The sequence below is a fragment of the Juglans microcarpa x Juglans regia genome, chromosome 5D (assembly GCF_004785595.1).
Source record: "Juglans microcarpa x Juglans regia isolate MS1-56 chromosome 5D, Jm3101_v1.0, whole genome shotgun sequence".
Taxonomy (NCBI): Eukaryota; Viridiplantae; Streptophyta; class Magnoliopsida; order Fagales; family Juglandaceae; genus Juglans; species Juglans microcarpa x Juglans regia.
In genome coordinates this window covers 33,523,531-33,538,190 of record NC_054602.1, presented here as the reverse complement: position 1 = coordinate 33,538,190, position 14,660 = coordinate 33,523,531, and the positions used below count along the sequence as shown (strand labels likewise).

At 36.2% G+C, this 14,660-nt stretch overlaps 2 protein-coding genes across 3 annotated transcripts; one reads left to right on the top strand and one right to left on the bottom strand.

Moving 5' to 3' along the window:
• Positions 1–4,048: 4,048 nt before the first annotated feature.
• On the top strand, positions 4,049–5,542 carry LOC121264588 (rhodanese-like domain-containing protein 10). Its single transcript, XM_041167851.1, has 2 exons — positions 4,049–4,575; positions 4,689–5,542. The coding sequence occupies exons 1-2, from the start codon at positions 4,109–4,111 to the stop codon at positions 4,888–4,890; spliced, it is 669 nt and encodes a 222-aa protein (XP_041023785.1). The 5' UTR covers positions 4,049–4,108; the 3' UTR covers positions 4,891–5,542.
• On the bottom strand, positions 5,349–14,080 carry LOC121264587 (E3 ubiquitin-protein ligase APD2-like). Of its 2 annotated transcripts, XM_041167850.1 has the most exons (11): positions 13,898–14,080; positions 13,455–13,762; positions 13,067–13,173; positions 12,853–12,978; positions 12,624–12,717; positions 11,853–11,927; positions 11,686–11,768; positions 7,568–7,714; positions 7,147–7,219; positions 6,688–7,039; positions 5,349–5,745 (listed from the first exon to the last, which is right to left on the bottom strand). In XM_041167850.1, exons 2-11 carry the CDS (start codon positions 13,759–13,761, stop codon positions 5,670–5,672), a joined length of 1,440 nt encoding a protein of 479 aa, XP_041023784.1. In that variant the 5' UTR covers position 13,762; positions 13,898–14,080; the 3' UTR covers positions 5,349–5,669. The 2 variants fall into 2 exon arrangements, with proteins under 2 accessions (XP_041023784.1, XP_041023783.1); XM_041167849.1 differs by having other exon boundaries at positions 13,455–14,080.
• Positions 14,081–14,660: the final 580 nt, after the last annotated feature.

Here is a 14,660-nt window from a genome sequence, read left to right as displayed (position 1 = left end):
TGGTGGGAATATCTTTCTTTGTAATGGATTTGGGCATGGAATCCCCTTGTTAACAAGGATACTGAAGATTGATCTCATTTTGTATAAAATTTTTCAGGGCAACACTAATTTGATTGTATTTATAATTTTATACATCTATTGTCTTGTGACTTTTTCCTAACCTTTTTCTCCTATAATTTTACTTCTATGGTCGTTGTTATGTGAATGTTGCAAAGTAATTATATCATGAGCTCTCAAGCTATTGATAATGAACTCGCTAAGAGCTTAGTTTTTTTCCTCCTCGGTAATCGTGAGATCGACCTTGCTTGGTGATTTGGAGCAAATATTTCATTTTTTCCTGCTCAAGATCACCGAGCAGGTTTTTATAGAGATCGGCCTTACTTAGTGATTTTGAGCAAAAGGACATCGTTTTTTCCTGCTCGGTAATTAGGAGCTCGACATCGGTGTTGCTCAATGCTTCCGGACAAGGCCATACTTTCGTCCAGCTCAATTATCGCGAGTGGGGTCTTGTGAAGACCACCTTGCTCAATAATTCCTAGCAAGCACATATTTTCTTGATGTTCGGTGATTTCGAGTAGTGTCTTAGAGGGACTAGGCTTACTTGGGATTTGCGAGCAAGGCCCGTCCGATCAACACACTGTTCGTGATTACAGATCAAAAGAAAATCTACCCTCACTTAAAATTACCGAGCAAGGTCTATCTCTACAGGGCCATCTTGCAATTACCAAGGACAAGGACACCTCGGGGTTATCGAGGAGGAATGAAACTAAGGCCTTGCTTGGGAATATCGAGCAAAAGTAGTCTAGTCATCACACTGCTCGTGATTACAGAGCTAAAGAAAATTTCCCTCTTGCTCAAGATTGCTGAGCATGACCGATTTCTATTAGACCACATCACAATTATGAGGGGAAAGAATTCCCTTGCGATTATCAAGAAAGGGTTGATTTTCCTTTGCCCGTCATGCCGACTATGTCTTTTGCTCGCCACTTTAAATATTGAATTATCACTTTTGCTCACCTAAGTGATATAACATCGCTTTGGTGCTCGCACTTTTGTTGTCCCTAGTGCTCGTACTTTGCATATAAGAAAACATATTTAATGTTCTACAATCTTAAGCACTTTTGGGGCGAGCACTTTCATTTCCACGATGTTAGCTGAGATGATGAACACTTTTGCTCCACATGTTGCTCGCCTAAAGCTCCCGACTTCGAAAAGTTTCATGAAAAAGCATAATGCTCGCCACCTTGTGAGTAGGCTGGAAATGAAAATGTGCTTGCCCCTAGGGACAAAGAACTACGGCCCCACAAAAGCGAAAGTGCTTGTCCTTAGGCCAGCAATGTGAAGGAGCATGAAACTTGTGACTTCGGCAAACATCGTGGAAAGGTAAAGTTCTTGCCTAGTGAGCACCCGAAGTGCAAAAATGATTGTCCCTAAGGAGGGTTGAGGGTTATCGGGAGTAAGCACCAAGGGATTGATATTGTATTTTAAATGCTCGTAAAACATATAGGGACGAAGCCAATATTATAAGTTTGGAGGGGTCAAATATTTTTAGGTTTAGAATAAATAGTTGAATTCAGATATTTTAGTAATACCTTTTAAGTTTTTAACAAAGCGATAAAAGGACGAGTAAAAGTAAGAAATAAATAATTAAATTTAAAATTTGTATTTTTTCATGAATACTGGTAATTTTACATCTAGGGGCAAGCAATTAAAAGGTGAGGTTGAACTATAGAACCGATCTATATAGGAATTAAAAAAAAAAAAGTAATATATGTAAATCATAAACTAAGTTTTGTATCTCACTAAATAACATATAGCAATAACATATATTTAAAAAGTTTTTAAGTAACTCAATTACATACCACGTAGCTAGATATCCGGTGTGAGGATTTTTATTAAATATATTTCACTTAGATAATTATAAGTTTCATAAGAGAAATAACTTAATGTGAATATTATATTATAATCTAATTTCTTAAAATAAAAAAAAATGAAATGAAAAAAAAAATTAGTTACTATATTTTTTTTAGAGAGCCTTTGGGGCCATGCCCCCACTCGCCACCCTTGGCCTCGTCATTGCAAGCATGCACGTCAGCTTTGTTCGCTTAATATTATTGTTTTTGGTTCCTCTTTGGAACGGTTGGGCGTTTAAGAGCCCTCAATCAAAACAAGCCACGTATGCAATTCTACACTAGACATAATATATTTGATCTCTCATCTGATAAAACCAACGGACGTTTTCAGAATTTACGTTTCTTCTCGAAAATACCCAAGTGCGCGCAGCTCCATTTTCTAGGTGAAAATCTGCAAAAGAGCCCTGTACCCGAAGCAAAGAACAAGAGGAAAAGTCAAAGAACAATCAACACGAGCGAGGAAGTGGAGAGCCAGCGGATGACTCACATCGCTATTGAAAGAAACAGAAGGAAGAAATTGAATGAACATCTTCGTGTGTTGAGGTCCCTAATGCCTAGCTCATACGCACAAAGGGTATTAAATTGTATAAAATATAATCCATGAGCCTTCTCTATCGTTTTAGTCCCAAACCAATAACTATATCCACATTAAAGTGTCGGATTTGTGGCTTCATATATATTTTTTTAAATGCTTCTGCCAGTCTTTGAAAAATTCCTCAGTTCTAAAACTGGAGCGTGAAATGCAACCTATCGGTGCTCAATGCAGCTCAGGGGAAGGGGAAGAGTTACAGCAGTTACTGGGGGTTATCAGCTGTATGCAGGGATATTGGATGTGAAATGGAAAAGCTACATGGAAAACATCCATTGGAGGATATCAGACCGACCGGTGAGAAGATTTCCTCTATTGTTTATGGAGTTGGTATATTCAACTCAAACTCTTTCCTTTTCAATTTAATATTATTAATACACAGGTTTAAATTGAAATTCTTTTTGTTGATTTAAACTAACTAAACTTATGAGAACGATAAATCAAGCACGTGCACGCTTAACTACTGTTAACCGTAAGTTCAGACGAATTTTAGGCTCATTCAAAAACACTTTTAAATTCATCTATCTCATCTCATCCTATTTTATCTCATTATTATAATTTTTATATATTTTCACATAAAATATAATAAACAATTTAATTTTTTTAAATATAAAAACAGTAATAATATTAAAAAATAATATTTTAATAATATTTTATTTATCTTTTAACTCTCATCTCAACTCACTATCCAAACCTAACAATTTTCGCAGGAGTTCAACAGGAAAATGTGGAAGGTCATCAAAGGTGTCAAAATATCAAATACTAATATATTTTTTTTACGTAGGTAGATGCGATAGATATTTATAATAGCAATGCACATGCTCGTTTGAAGAGTAAAATAAGAGAAGAATTTTATAAATAATAATAAGATAATTTGTGAATAGCAGTAAAATAGTTTCAATTGAATATTTTTTTAATTTTAGAAAAGGAGAAAGTTAATAAAAAATATTATAAAGTTAAAATATTTTTATAATATAGTTTTATAACATTATTTTTATTTGAGAATTTGAAAAAGTTAAATTATTTTTATTTTTATTTAAAAATTTGAAAAATTTATAATGATTAGTTTGAAAAAGTTTATATTTAAATTATGTTTGAGAAATAGATAGAATGAGAATTTTGAGATGATATCTATTTTCAAACAAGCATTAAGCCTCGTTTGTTTATGCAGTTCAGATGAGATGAGATGTTTTGTTGAAAGTTGAATAAAATATTATTATAATATAAAATTTTAATATTATTTTTGTTTTGAGATTTAAAAAAGTTGAATAATTTATTATATTTTATATAAAAATTTAAACAAATTATAATAATTATATCAAATGAGATGAGATAATTTGATTTTAGATATCCAAACCAAACCTTAGACTTATCAACAAACAAACTTGTATTTGTCAAAAAAAAAAAAAAAAAAAAAAAACTTGTAATTGGATTCTACTCTTCAATAATTGTTTGGTAATAAACTAGCCTCATCTATGGGGCCTACGCTGAAATCCAACTACGCAATGGCAGCTCTATAAATAGCTCAGAAGGGGAAAAAACAAAAAAAAAAGTAACAAGGGTGAGTTCAGGATAAGAGAGAGGAAAGGCAGAGGCAGACAGAGAGATGGCCGTCCAACTCCAACCGAGCTTTTTATCCATATTCAATTCGTCGAAGCACGAGAATAAACCTAAGCCGCCCTTTCCCACAACCCAAAGAAGACCGACACTTGGAGTCAAAGCAGCGTCCAGCAGCAATGCCCGGCAGCTCATACAGTCTGGGGCCATCAGGGCCATACAGCCAAAGGACGCCGCCGCAGCCATGGATACCGAGGGCTTCCGACTCCTGGATATCCGGCCCGTGTGGGAGAGACAGAAAGCACATGTGGAGGGTTCGCTCCACGTTCCATTGTTTATCGAGGACAAGGACAACGGTCCCATTACTCTTCTCAAGAAGTGGGTGCATTTTGGCTACATTGGGCTATGGACTGGCCAGTATTTCACCACCATGAATCCTGATTTTCTACTACAAGTTGAGAAGGCTGCTCCTGAAAAGAACTCTAAACTCCTTGTAGCATGCGGTGAAGGTCTGAGGTGAGAGTTAGTTTCGTATCTGATGAAAATGTGCATGAATATTATTCAGCAGGACTTGAAAATTCAACCAAATTTTGGTCCTTTTTTTTCATTTTTGGGTTCCTGTTGCTCAGGTCCATTATGGCAGCTACAAAGTTATATGAAGGAGGATACAAGAAGTTGGGGTGGTTGGCTGGGGGCTTCAATCGTGCGGGAGAAGATGATTTCAAAGCCGTACAAGGGACTGAGAAGTTGCAGTATGCAACAATAGGGGGTGCGTCGTACTATTTCCTTCAATTGCTCATTTTCATAGAAACTGTGGGAAAGAGTAAATAAAGCTTTTGGTGATGCTGTGTGTATATTTGGGTTCGAGTTTTTGTTATATCGAAGTAGCTGCAGGCAATTATTTTGGCCTTTAAGCCAGTAGACTTACACCTGCTGTAAGCCTGTACAGAAATTTAAAAAAAAAAAAAAAAAAAAAAAAGAAGAATGGCTGAGGGACGCCTGTAGAAAGCCTTTTTCACAGGAGGAATGGTGAAGGCAAAGGGGACCTAAAAAAGGCAAACATCGTGATTTGTTGTATAATCATACGTAATTGGTATAATTATAACCGGGGAAAAATTGGAATAAAATATCCAAGAATCTTCACTATTGGTAGAGTATTAATTTCACTATTATTCATTATTTTATTATTACTATTCACTATTATTCAATATTCTATCATTATTTCTTATTACTTTTTCACTATTATGTACAGAATATCTGAAGATCACCTCAACCCTAACGCAACAAAATGAATAAAAACATTTCAATTACGTTGAATTTAGTGCGTGTATTGTGAGATTCCTATACCAAGAAATTGTATTACATTGTGGAAATGTCAACCAGGAAAAAAAAACACGAGACATGGTCATTCCTTCCACCTTCAAATGCTGCTACCTGATGCCCCAGCTACAATTTGTTGAAGTGATGCGACCCCCCCCCCCCCCCCCCCAAAAAAAAAAAAAAAAAAAATTTACTCAATAGATCAGCATGAAAGCAAGGGTGTATATGAGCAATCCACTTGCAAATTACTCAACCGGTCTTGCCCATCTGACAAGAAGCAGCTATGTTGCTTAAACTGTGAAAATCCTTCTCACCTTCTTCATGTTCCTACGACAGACCGGGCAAGTGCCAGCTGCCTCTGCTATCCTGCAAGCATTAGATTGAATAAAATCATAAGACTGGAATCACCAGTGTTCTCATATCCTGTCAATATAGGTGCTACAAAAGTTCGAATTGTAAAATTAGAGATTGTATCAGCAGACTTGCAACTTGGAAGAAGCCAAACTTTCACCATGCTTTAGCTAGCAGTGAGAAATAAAATGCTTAATAAACATTCTGGCAGGTTATGGTACATTTGGATCCAAACCTATCTCAACTCATCATTACAATTTTTTCAAATTCCAATACAAAATATAATAAACAATTTAACTTTTTCAAATCTTAAAATAATAATAATATTAAAAAATAATATTCTACCAATATTTTATCATATAAATTCAACTCAACTCAACTCAACATCCAAACGCGGCCTAACACCTTTACCCACAACCATTTGTAAGTCATCAATGATTACTCGTGCTAGAGTGATGAAGAAGTCTCAGCATGGGGAAAAGTCAATGCCAAGGAAAGTAGTTGTAATTCAGACGACAATAGAGTGTAATTGTGTTGGACTAGAAAAAGTGAGATGTACATCTCACCAATTAAAAAAAAAAAAGGAAAATGATTTCTAGTTGACATTTATTCTTGTCAAACTTGGGTTTGAAGAAGGTTCGGGCTTGTTGGAAATGAAGTACTGAACCTATACCATCACCGTACAATTGCATCATTTTATATTTGTTACGGGATAAGGTCACTGGGCAAAACTTTTTATATAATAGGACGCAAGCAAGCAGAGTGAATTCCACTAATTCGAGATCTGGATAGCTCATTGAGCTAAACAGCAGAAATTGGACCAAAAGGGCCGACATTTGTCCGCTGGACAGCAACGCCACAAGGTAAAATGACAGGATGAGGTTGTAGTAGTCCTATTTAATTTTCCTCATCACAAAAGACAACATAAGGAGTGCAGAAATGATGAAGAGTGATTACCTAGTTCCGCATTCAAAACAAGCCACACAGTGCCCACATGGAAGGAAAAAGCAGTCCCTAGGAGCATCAAAGCAAATTGCACAAAGACGTCGGGTGTTGTTACTGTTTTCACCATCTCCCAGTGACTTCCCTTCAGGGGCACCTAATGCAAGAATGTCCTCAATATCATCCTCGTCATGTGACAAAGAATCATACGATGAACCCCAACTTGAGAGATCATCATCTTTGTATGAAAGCAGAGGGGCTCTTTCGGATCTTACATCCCCATATTGAACATCTCTTCCATCTTCATGGACAAATTGGAACTTGTTTAAGTAGTTGAAGGCCAAGAACATGAGCACAGTCATTCCACCTACAAGAAGAAATATTTAGGTACTACATTTATGCATAAAGTTTCTCTTATAGGAAGGATTAAGAAAAAATACCTTTACTTATCAAAAACAAATAAAGAAATGATACCTATGCCAACAATATACGTAGCCCATCTTGGTCCATAAGACAATTTGACATACCACTCATCACTGGGTTTTCCCTGTTGCAATCAAAGCAAATTCTGACTAAACGTAACATTAGGAGTTGATGATAAATTTATATTTGAAAAGGTTCAGTCCAGTAAGGAGGGTAAGAAGGTACTTTTCCAACGTCTCCATTTTGAAACCATGGGATTCAATTTAAAAATTTTGGTGATGTCAAGTGAATTAATTATTTAAACAACATGAGGCATCTATGGCACAAAGTTTTGAAGATATGAACCATCCACACTGATACATAGTTGGATTTTCTATGTTTTCTCATCTATTTTACTAAATCCTGCTTCTTAGTATTATTCTATTTCGTTAACCATAAGAAGGCATTAATCACCAATAAACTAGAGTTTTACCTCTTCTGGAATAGGAGAGGTTAAGACAGCAGCATTTCCATTGGGAAACAAAATGTCCAAGCCACAGAGGCCATCAGCGAAAGTACACTTGTAATAAGCTCCTGTCGTATTGTACAAATAAGCCTTTACTCTGAGGTTTAAGTGTACCTGCATGGTGAAGAGACCAATATAAGTTATTAGCATAAATGGTGACGAGGAAGAAACATCACAACTGCTTAGAATAATATCAAACAATGCTAATATAAACTAGAAAAGATCGGCAACATTTTATCGAGGAAAAGGTATTTCTTGTAACATAATTAAATGTTTCAGTCACCTTATAACCATCTTAACGCTTATTCAAGACCTAAATTCCATTAAAATTGTGTCCTTAGTTTTTTTCTCCCATACTGTCCCACCTAGGGCTACTTACCAAATTAGCAGCTCCATGATTACATGAATTCTACAATTCTGACAAGCAATTAGCCTTTTTGTATATAAAGCTCTGTGCGTTTCATTGTAAAATGATTTCTGCAAATATATTTTTATTATTCTCCGGTGTTTGGAAGTGCTTGAACAAGTTGATCAACAAAAAATGATTTCTGTTGATCAAAAAAATTTTATTACACCTATAAAAAAATTAATTTTGACTTTAATTTCATTTCTTATGTGTTTCCTATTAATGAGGGTGGACAAAATTTGTAACAGATGGACCTGATCCAAAATGAATCATGGCATGGGGGTTTTTTTTTTTCCAAAAAAGCACATGCAGTGAATCTCAACGTAGTCAAATCAGAGGGGTATTTGACGAAAAATCCTCACAAATAACTGCATATTAGTCTATGAATTTTAATGATAGCACAAGCAAGGGGGTTCCTTCAAAAAACAGTTAACACGGGAAAAAGAAGAAAGAACAAATGTCATGCTCAAAATATTCATATAGATTGATTTGGTTATCAAGCATAGGCCACCTGCCATGCCTCCACCATCTTCATCTCTGTCTTCACATTCAAATTTACGTAGTGCTTCAAACTCTCTACCTGTTGTTCCCAAAAAAGATACCCGCTCTTATATCACTAAAACCCTATCAGTCAATTTGTCTCTTTTCATGCCTTATCTTCTTCATTCTCTTATTTCACTTCTCTATTTTCAAAATTCAATGCTCCTAACATATTCAAGGATTATCTAACCCGGGTTGGAGGAAAGCTATGGAGGCTGAGATAGATGTCCTTCACCACAATGGGGACATGGGATCTTGTTCCTTTGCTTCTTGTTAAACCAACCATTGGATGTAAATGGTTATATACAGTGATGTTCACTCTCGATGGTTCTATGGGACGTTTGAATGTACATTGGTTGCTAAGGATTTTATCCACAAGCCTATTGACATTATGAGGAGACCTTCTTCCCAGTTGCCAAAATCTCCTCCGTTCAATTGATGATATCCCTTATGGCTAATCTTGACTGGCCATATTTCAATTGGATGTTAAAAAAACTTCGTATACATGGTGACTTACTTGAAGAGGTTCACACAATCTACCACCTGGGTTAGTTGCTCTCGGGGGGGGATATTGGGGTGCTGTGTGCAAGATAATGAAAGCATTATATGGCTTAAAGCAATCCTAAAGAGCATTGTATGGAAAGTTTTCTAATGTTGTATTAGAGTTTAGTCTTCTTCAATGTCAGACAGACCATTCAGTATTATGCCAACACATTGATGTAGTTTACATTTTGTTGCTAGTGTATGTGGGCGACATTGTAATTACTAGAAATGGCTCAGGAGGCATTGATATGTTAAAACAGTTTTCACTCTGTCAGTTTCACATGAACGACTTAGATAAACCCGATATGCTTTCTTGAGATTAAAGTTGGTAGGTATAAAAAGGGTATTAGCCTATCTCAGAGGAATTATTTACTTAACCTATTGGAACAAATTGGTTTATTGGTTGCTCGATCTATTGATATACCTACGGATCCAAATTGTAGACTTTTCAAGAGGAAAATCCCTCAATCCAATGGCCCCTAGAGATTGTTTGCACCCAGTGGAATTCAAACCTTGGATGGGCCTTGGATGGAGCATACCACCAAGACCAAGGTCTTTACCACTTGAGCCAACCCCTAGGGGTTAGTCAGGACGCTATTCCTGGACACCTGGTGCAAATAAAAAAAAAAGGGTTATTTTAAGACCCAAGCAAGTATCATCAACTTGTTGGAAATCCAATTATCTTATTATCACCAGAACTAACATTTCTTATACAGTGAGTGTAGTGGGTTAGTTCTTGGAAACTCCATGGGTCTCACGTTGGGATGTTGTAACCTTTATTCTTCGCTATCTTAAGTGAGCTCATAGTCTTGGATTGTTATAAAGGAGAAATGGACATGTCATTTTTTTTTTTTTTTTATAAGTAATAGTATTATATATATATCAATAAGAGTAACCAAGTATATTGGACGTATACAATAAAAACACTTAGCCCATACAAGAAAGCCCCTAATGACCCAAAAGCCCATAAAAACCTACCCAAAATACACAAAGTCCGAATTGGAAAAACTATCGATACACCTCCCCGACCCCATCCCCTAGATTCCATGAAAATAATCTTCTACCCAAACATCCCACTACGAGAACGTCTTAAGATGCTAATTGGGTAAGGTCTCCTTCAAATATAAGATTTACTCCAGATCTTGTACCTTTTTGGAATGAAATTTGTTTACATGAAAGAGTAAGAAATAAACCATGGTAATTCATTCTAGCAACAGACATTGAATACAGGGCACTGGTTCACATTACTAGTGAGTTGACATGGTTGCAACATTTTCTTCAAAAGATTGGCTTCCTGGCTCCTACTCCTCTCTAGTTATTTTGTGATAATAAACTTGCATAACATACTGCCCCTAATCCTATGTTTTATGAAAGGACTAACTAACCATATAGAGATTAGTTATCACTTCATTCAGGATAAGATATTGAGCGGTTATATTTCTACATTTTTGAGAATTTTGCAGAACAACTTGCATATATATTTACTAAGTCCTTATGTCAAAGCCAGCTAAGGTTTTAGAAGTCATAGTTGTAGTAAGTATACCCCATTAGGGCATAATTGTAAAATGTAAGCTAAAGTATATATGATGCAATAGCATGAGGGTAGGGCATAATTTTGAACTACCCATCACTTTCCCTTTATCCATTTCTTCTTCTCTATCTCTAAACCATAACACTTAAAATTGTAAATCAATCTTAGAAACTAATGTTCTACCTTAGATGTTGCGCAAGCAAATAACTTGTAAATTCCCCAAGGAAATTCTAAGCCATATCTAGACCTATAGTCCAAAAGGAATACTCAATGGTACGATTGGAGCCTAGCTGAAATCATAATAAAGAGCAAGAACTTCTCCCTCCCAAACAATGTGGGATTTCATACACCACCTATACTCATTAGCTAGTATGGGGTATCAAAATCACCCCCCCTTTAAATTCCTGATCTCCTCTACTGGCCATTCCATCACAGGTGGCACGGCTCTTAAGTCTCATATTTCCAGTTGGGATAGGCTCCGATACCATTTGTGACACCCCAATGAAGGCCCAAGCCACATCTAGGCCTATATTGCAAAAGAACTAATCAATGGTACAATTGGAGCTCCATTGGAATCATTATAAAGAATAAAAATTTCTCTCTCCCAAGTAATGTGAGATCTCATATACCACCTACACTTATTAATTAACAAGGGATATCACATAACCTTACTGGTTCAATTGGTTCTCCCACAAAGCACTTTAGATATTACTAGTATTTAAGCTTGCAAATCACAACAACCAAACCAACTTGTCTTAATTTAATAATCTCATATACCCAATCCAAATATACCATATAATGAGAGATGGGAGTCCAAAGCTTCCAAAGAAGAATTAAACACTCGTTACTTTATTTCATTTTTCAGTTATACCTAAATCTCACTTCTCATGGAACAAGAAGGATAAGCAGCACAAAAGAATCTCTCTATAGGCTAGTAACTAAAGAAGTAATGGATTTGTGGACTTGTTGTCACGAATGCTTCAGCAATAATGAATAGATCAATTTGGAGGCCAGAAACTTATCAAACCGATTACTTTTGATAAGAATTTAAATATTTGTAATTACCTCCACTTCCTCCGTGTTTATGTTTCCCACTGCAACATAATAACTAGAAGACTCAAATATGTGCTGTGTAATCATACCATTTCCTGGTAAGCAGAAGTTGCCAACATCGGTTAAGGATCAGAAATTAAAAAAGACAGAACAGACATACTTTCTAACTTGCATCTCACCATGAATGAGGTTCCACGATAAGGTAGTATTAGGATAGTTAGGATCCTCAAGCCACTGAGTAAGGCCTTCATTCCCTGCAATGTGCCAGATTCAGAATAATATGGAGACTGAATGCACAATTGCAATCAGTTTATAGAAATACAAGAAAGATCACAATAAAATTTCACATTATGCGCCTAGAAGATTTTGTGAAAAGTATAGGGAAAAAAAGTAGTTGTGATTCAAGTGGGCCTTATTGTAGGTTAAATCTGGCTTCAGTGTGAAGCTTGATCTCCAAACCTCACTCCTATTTTATGGCTCCAGATTGATCCAGAAAGAAAAGGGAGAGAGCAGACAACTAGACATTATTAACAAAACATTTGAATGTACAAATCTACAATTGACTTGGAGAAATGAAGGCAACAGGATCCATTCCACAATATTCACTCTAGGGTTCTATCAAATAATGTAGGTTCAATTGCTTGCCATGATCTGTGACATTGACCATCATTACTGGCTATCAAACAAATTCGCGTAGCAAAGATAAGTAAATATACTCCATCTTCAAAAAATATGACCAACTTTCATACATGATGGACAGATTTGAATCAACCCTCAGAAACCCAATAGACAAGTAAATAAATTCGCGTAGCAAAGATAAGTAAATATGCTGTAAATATAATCCATCTTAAAAAAAATATGACCGACTTCATACATGAAGACAGATTTGAATCAACCATCAGAAACCCAATTGATATATAACACTAATAATTTCTAGAAGAAAAATTTACCTTCAGCGATTATGAGAAAGGCCGCGGAGCTTGGGGGGTTCAGACTATATGAAATATTTATTTGAGAGCCCTTGTTTAGGAAATATAGCCACTTCTGAAAAAACAGAAAAATCCCACCAAATCAAGAAGAATATGTTGAGGTTCAATAAATGACTACAAATGTTAAAAGTGCATTAGTTAAAAAGAGAGAAGGAGAAGGAGAAGGAACATTCTAAAAATTCAAACTTGCCTGGTGAGAATCACTTTGAACTGAGACATTAAGAGTTTCAGACCAAGTGGTAACAGTATCAAGTGGTGGAGTTTTATAGAACCCGTATAACAGAGGCCCAGGGGCTGACTCATTTAACTCTTCCACCTATTATAAACCAACCAAGATTACCACACATCACCTTAAAGAACTACTAGAATCAGTAAACAAAGTAGTACAAAAAGGGGCTAATTACCTTTATATACTGCACAAAAATGGGGCTAGGTTGCACAAGAAAGGAGCAACTAGGGCCAAGAAGTATATTCACAGGCCCGTAAACCCCCAGGATAAGAGTCATTGATACTGCATTATTGAAATAATAACCAATAAATTAGCGAAAATCAGAATTACAGTGGAATGTGTGAAATACTCAAAACATGATCAGATTTGCCACAACAAGAATGGAATGTGCGAAATACTCAAAAAATGATCAGGTTATCATACCAACGAATCGCAGTCAAACTAATTATTCCAAAAATGGAGGACAAAACCTATATTACCAATAATTGGAGGGGAAAAATTAAATAACGAATGAAATAGTGGAACCAAGAGCAAGAGCAAGAGCAAGAGAAAGAGAGACAAACCGAAGAACCAGAAGGTGAGGAGGACGATGACGCAAGACCAATTGTCGTCCCGGATAACCGTCGATGAGTCATCAATAGCCAGTGGGTTAGAGTTTCCTCGGTAAGGCACGTCAAATTGTCGAGGCTCTAGCTCTGGATGTGGAAATTGGTGTTGATATTGGTCGAGGTAATCTTCCGATTCACGAACTCGAGACGAGCTCGACGACGACGCCGCATTGCCTGAAGACTCCCTACGCGTCGCCGAAGAAGAAAAGGCAGAAGAAGAAGAAGAGGGAGCTGTATTCGCACCCTGATCTGGTTCTGCCATTCTAGATACAGAGAGAAGTTAAGATAGAGTGAGTGAGGGATTCAGAGCAAGAGCCGAGATTTGAGGAGGGAAATTGAAAGTTGAAACCCAAACCCTGGCCCTAACCATAGGGATTGGGGGGGTAGAGAATAGGCACCTTGGCGTCGCGGACGACAAAGGTCCATGGAACGAGGGAGGGAGACAAACAGACGGGGAGAGAAGCTGAAAATTGCACCAATCGGTCGTCGTGTTCTTCGCAGGAATGGTAGTTGGAAAGAGTGGCTGTCATGGGGGTTGGTGTGACGGTGTGCTTCTATGCGGTTCCGTCTTTCACAATTGCACCATGACAGACCCAGTAAAAAAAGTTGATATCAGGTTTTTTAAGGCAATGTTTAGTTTTAAAGTTGATATCATTTTATCATTATAATTTTTATATAAAATATAATAAATAATTTAATTTTTTTAAATTTTAAAATAATAATAATATTAATATTAAAAAAATATTTTAATAATATTTTATTCAATTTATCTAGAACCATCACATCTCATTTCAGTTCAACATCATTATTCCAAGTCAGCAAACTTTGCAGTCCTTTATCATTCATCTTATTAATTAGTTGGGTTAAGATGCATTTGAAAGTCTGACTTTGCTCTCCTTTATCATCCATCTTATTAGTTAGTTGGGTTGAGAATTGGAACTTGGACTTTGCTTCCCATATTAATGTCTCTACGGAGAGTTGCAACCCAATTTCAATAAATAAATAAATAAAATTAATAAATCCACCATGACCTAAAAATTTATGGGCTCTCTCCTTTTGAAATGCTAACTAGATAAGGTCTTCAATAATTATAAAAATAGCAAGTTTTATTTTTCTATTTTTCTACTAATAACTTCGCTTGAGTTTAAACTAGTAAAGCCA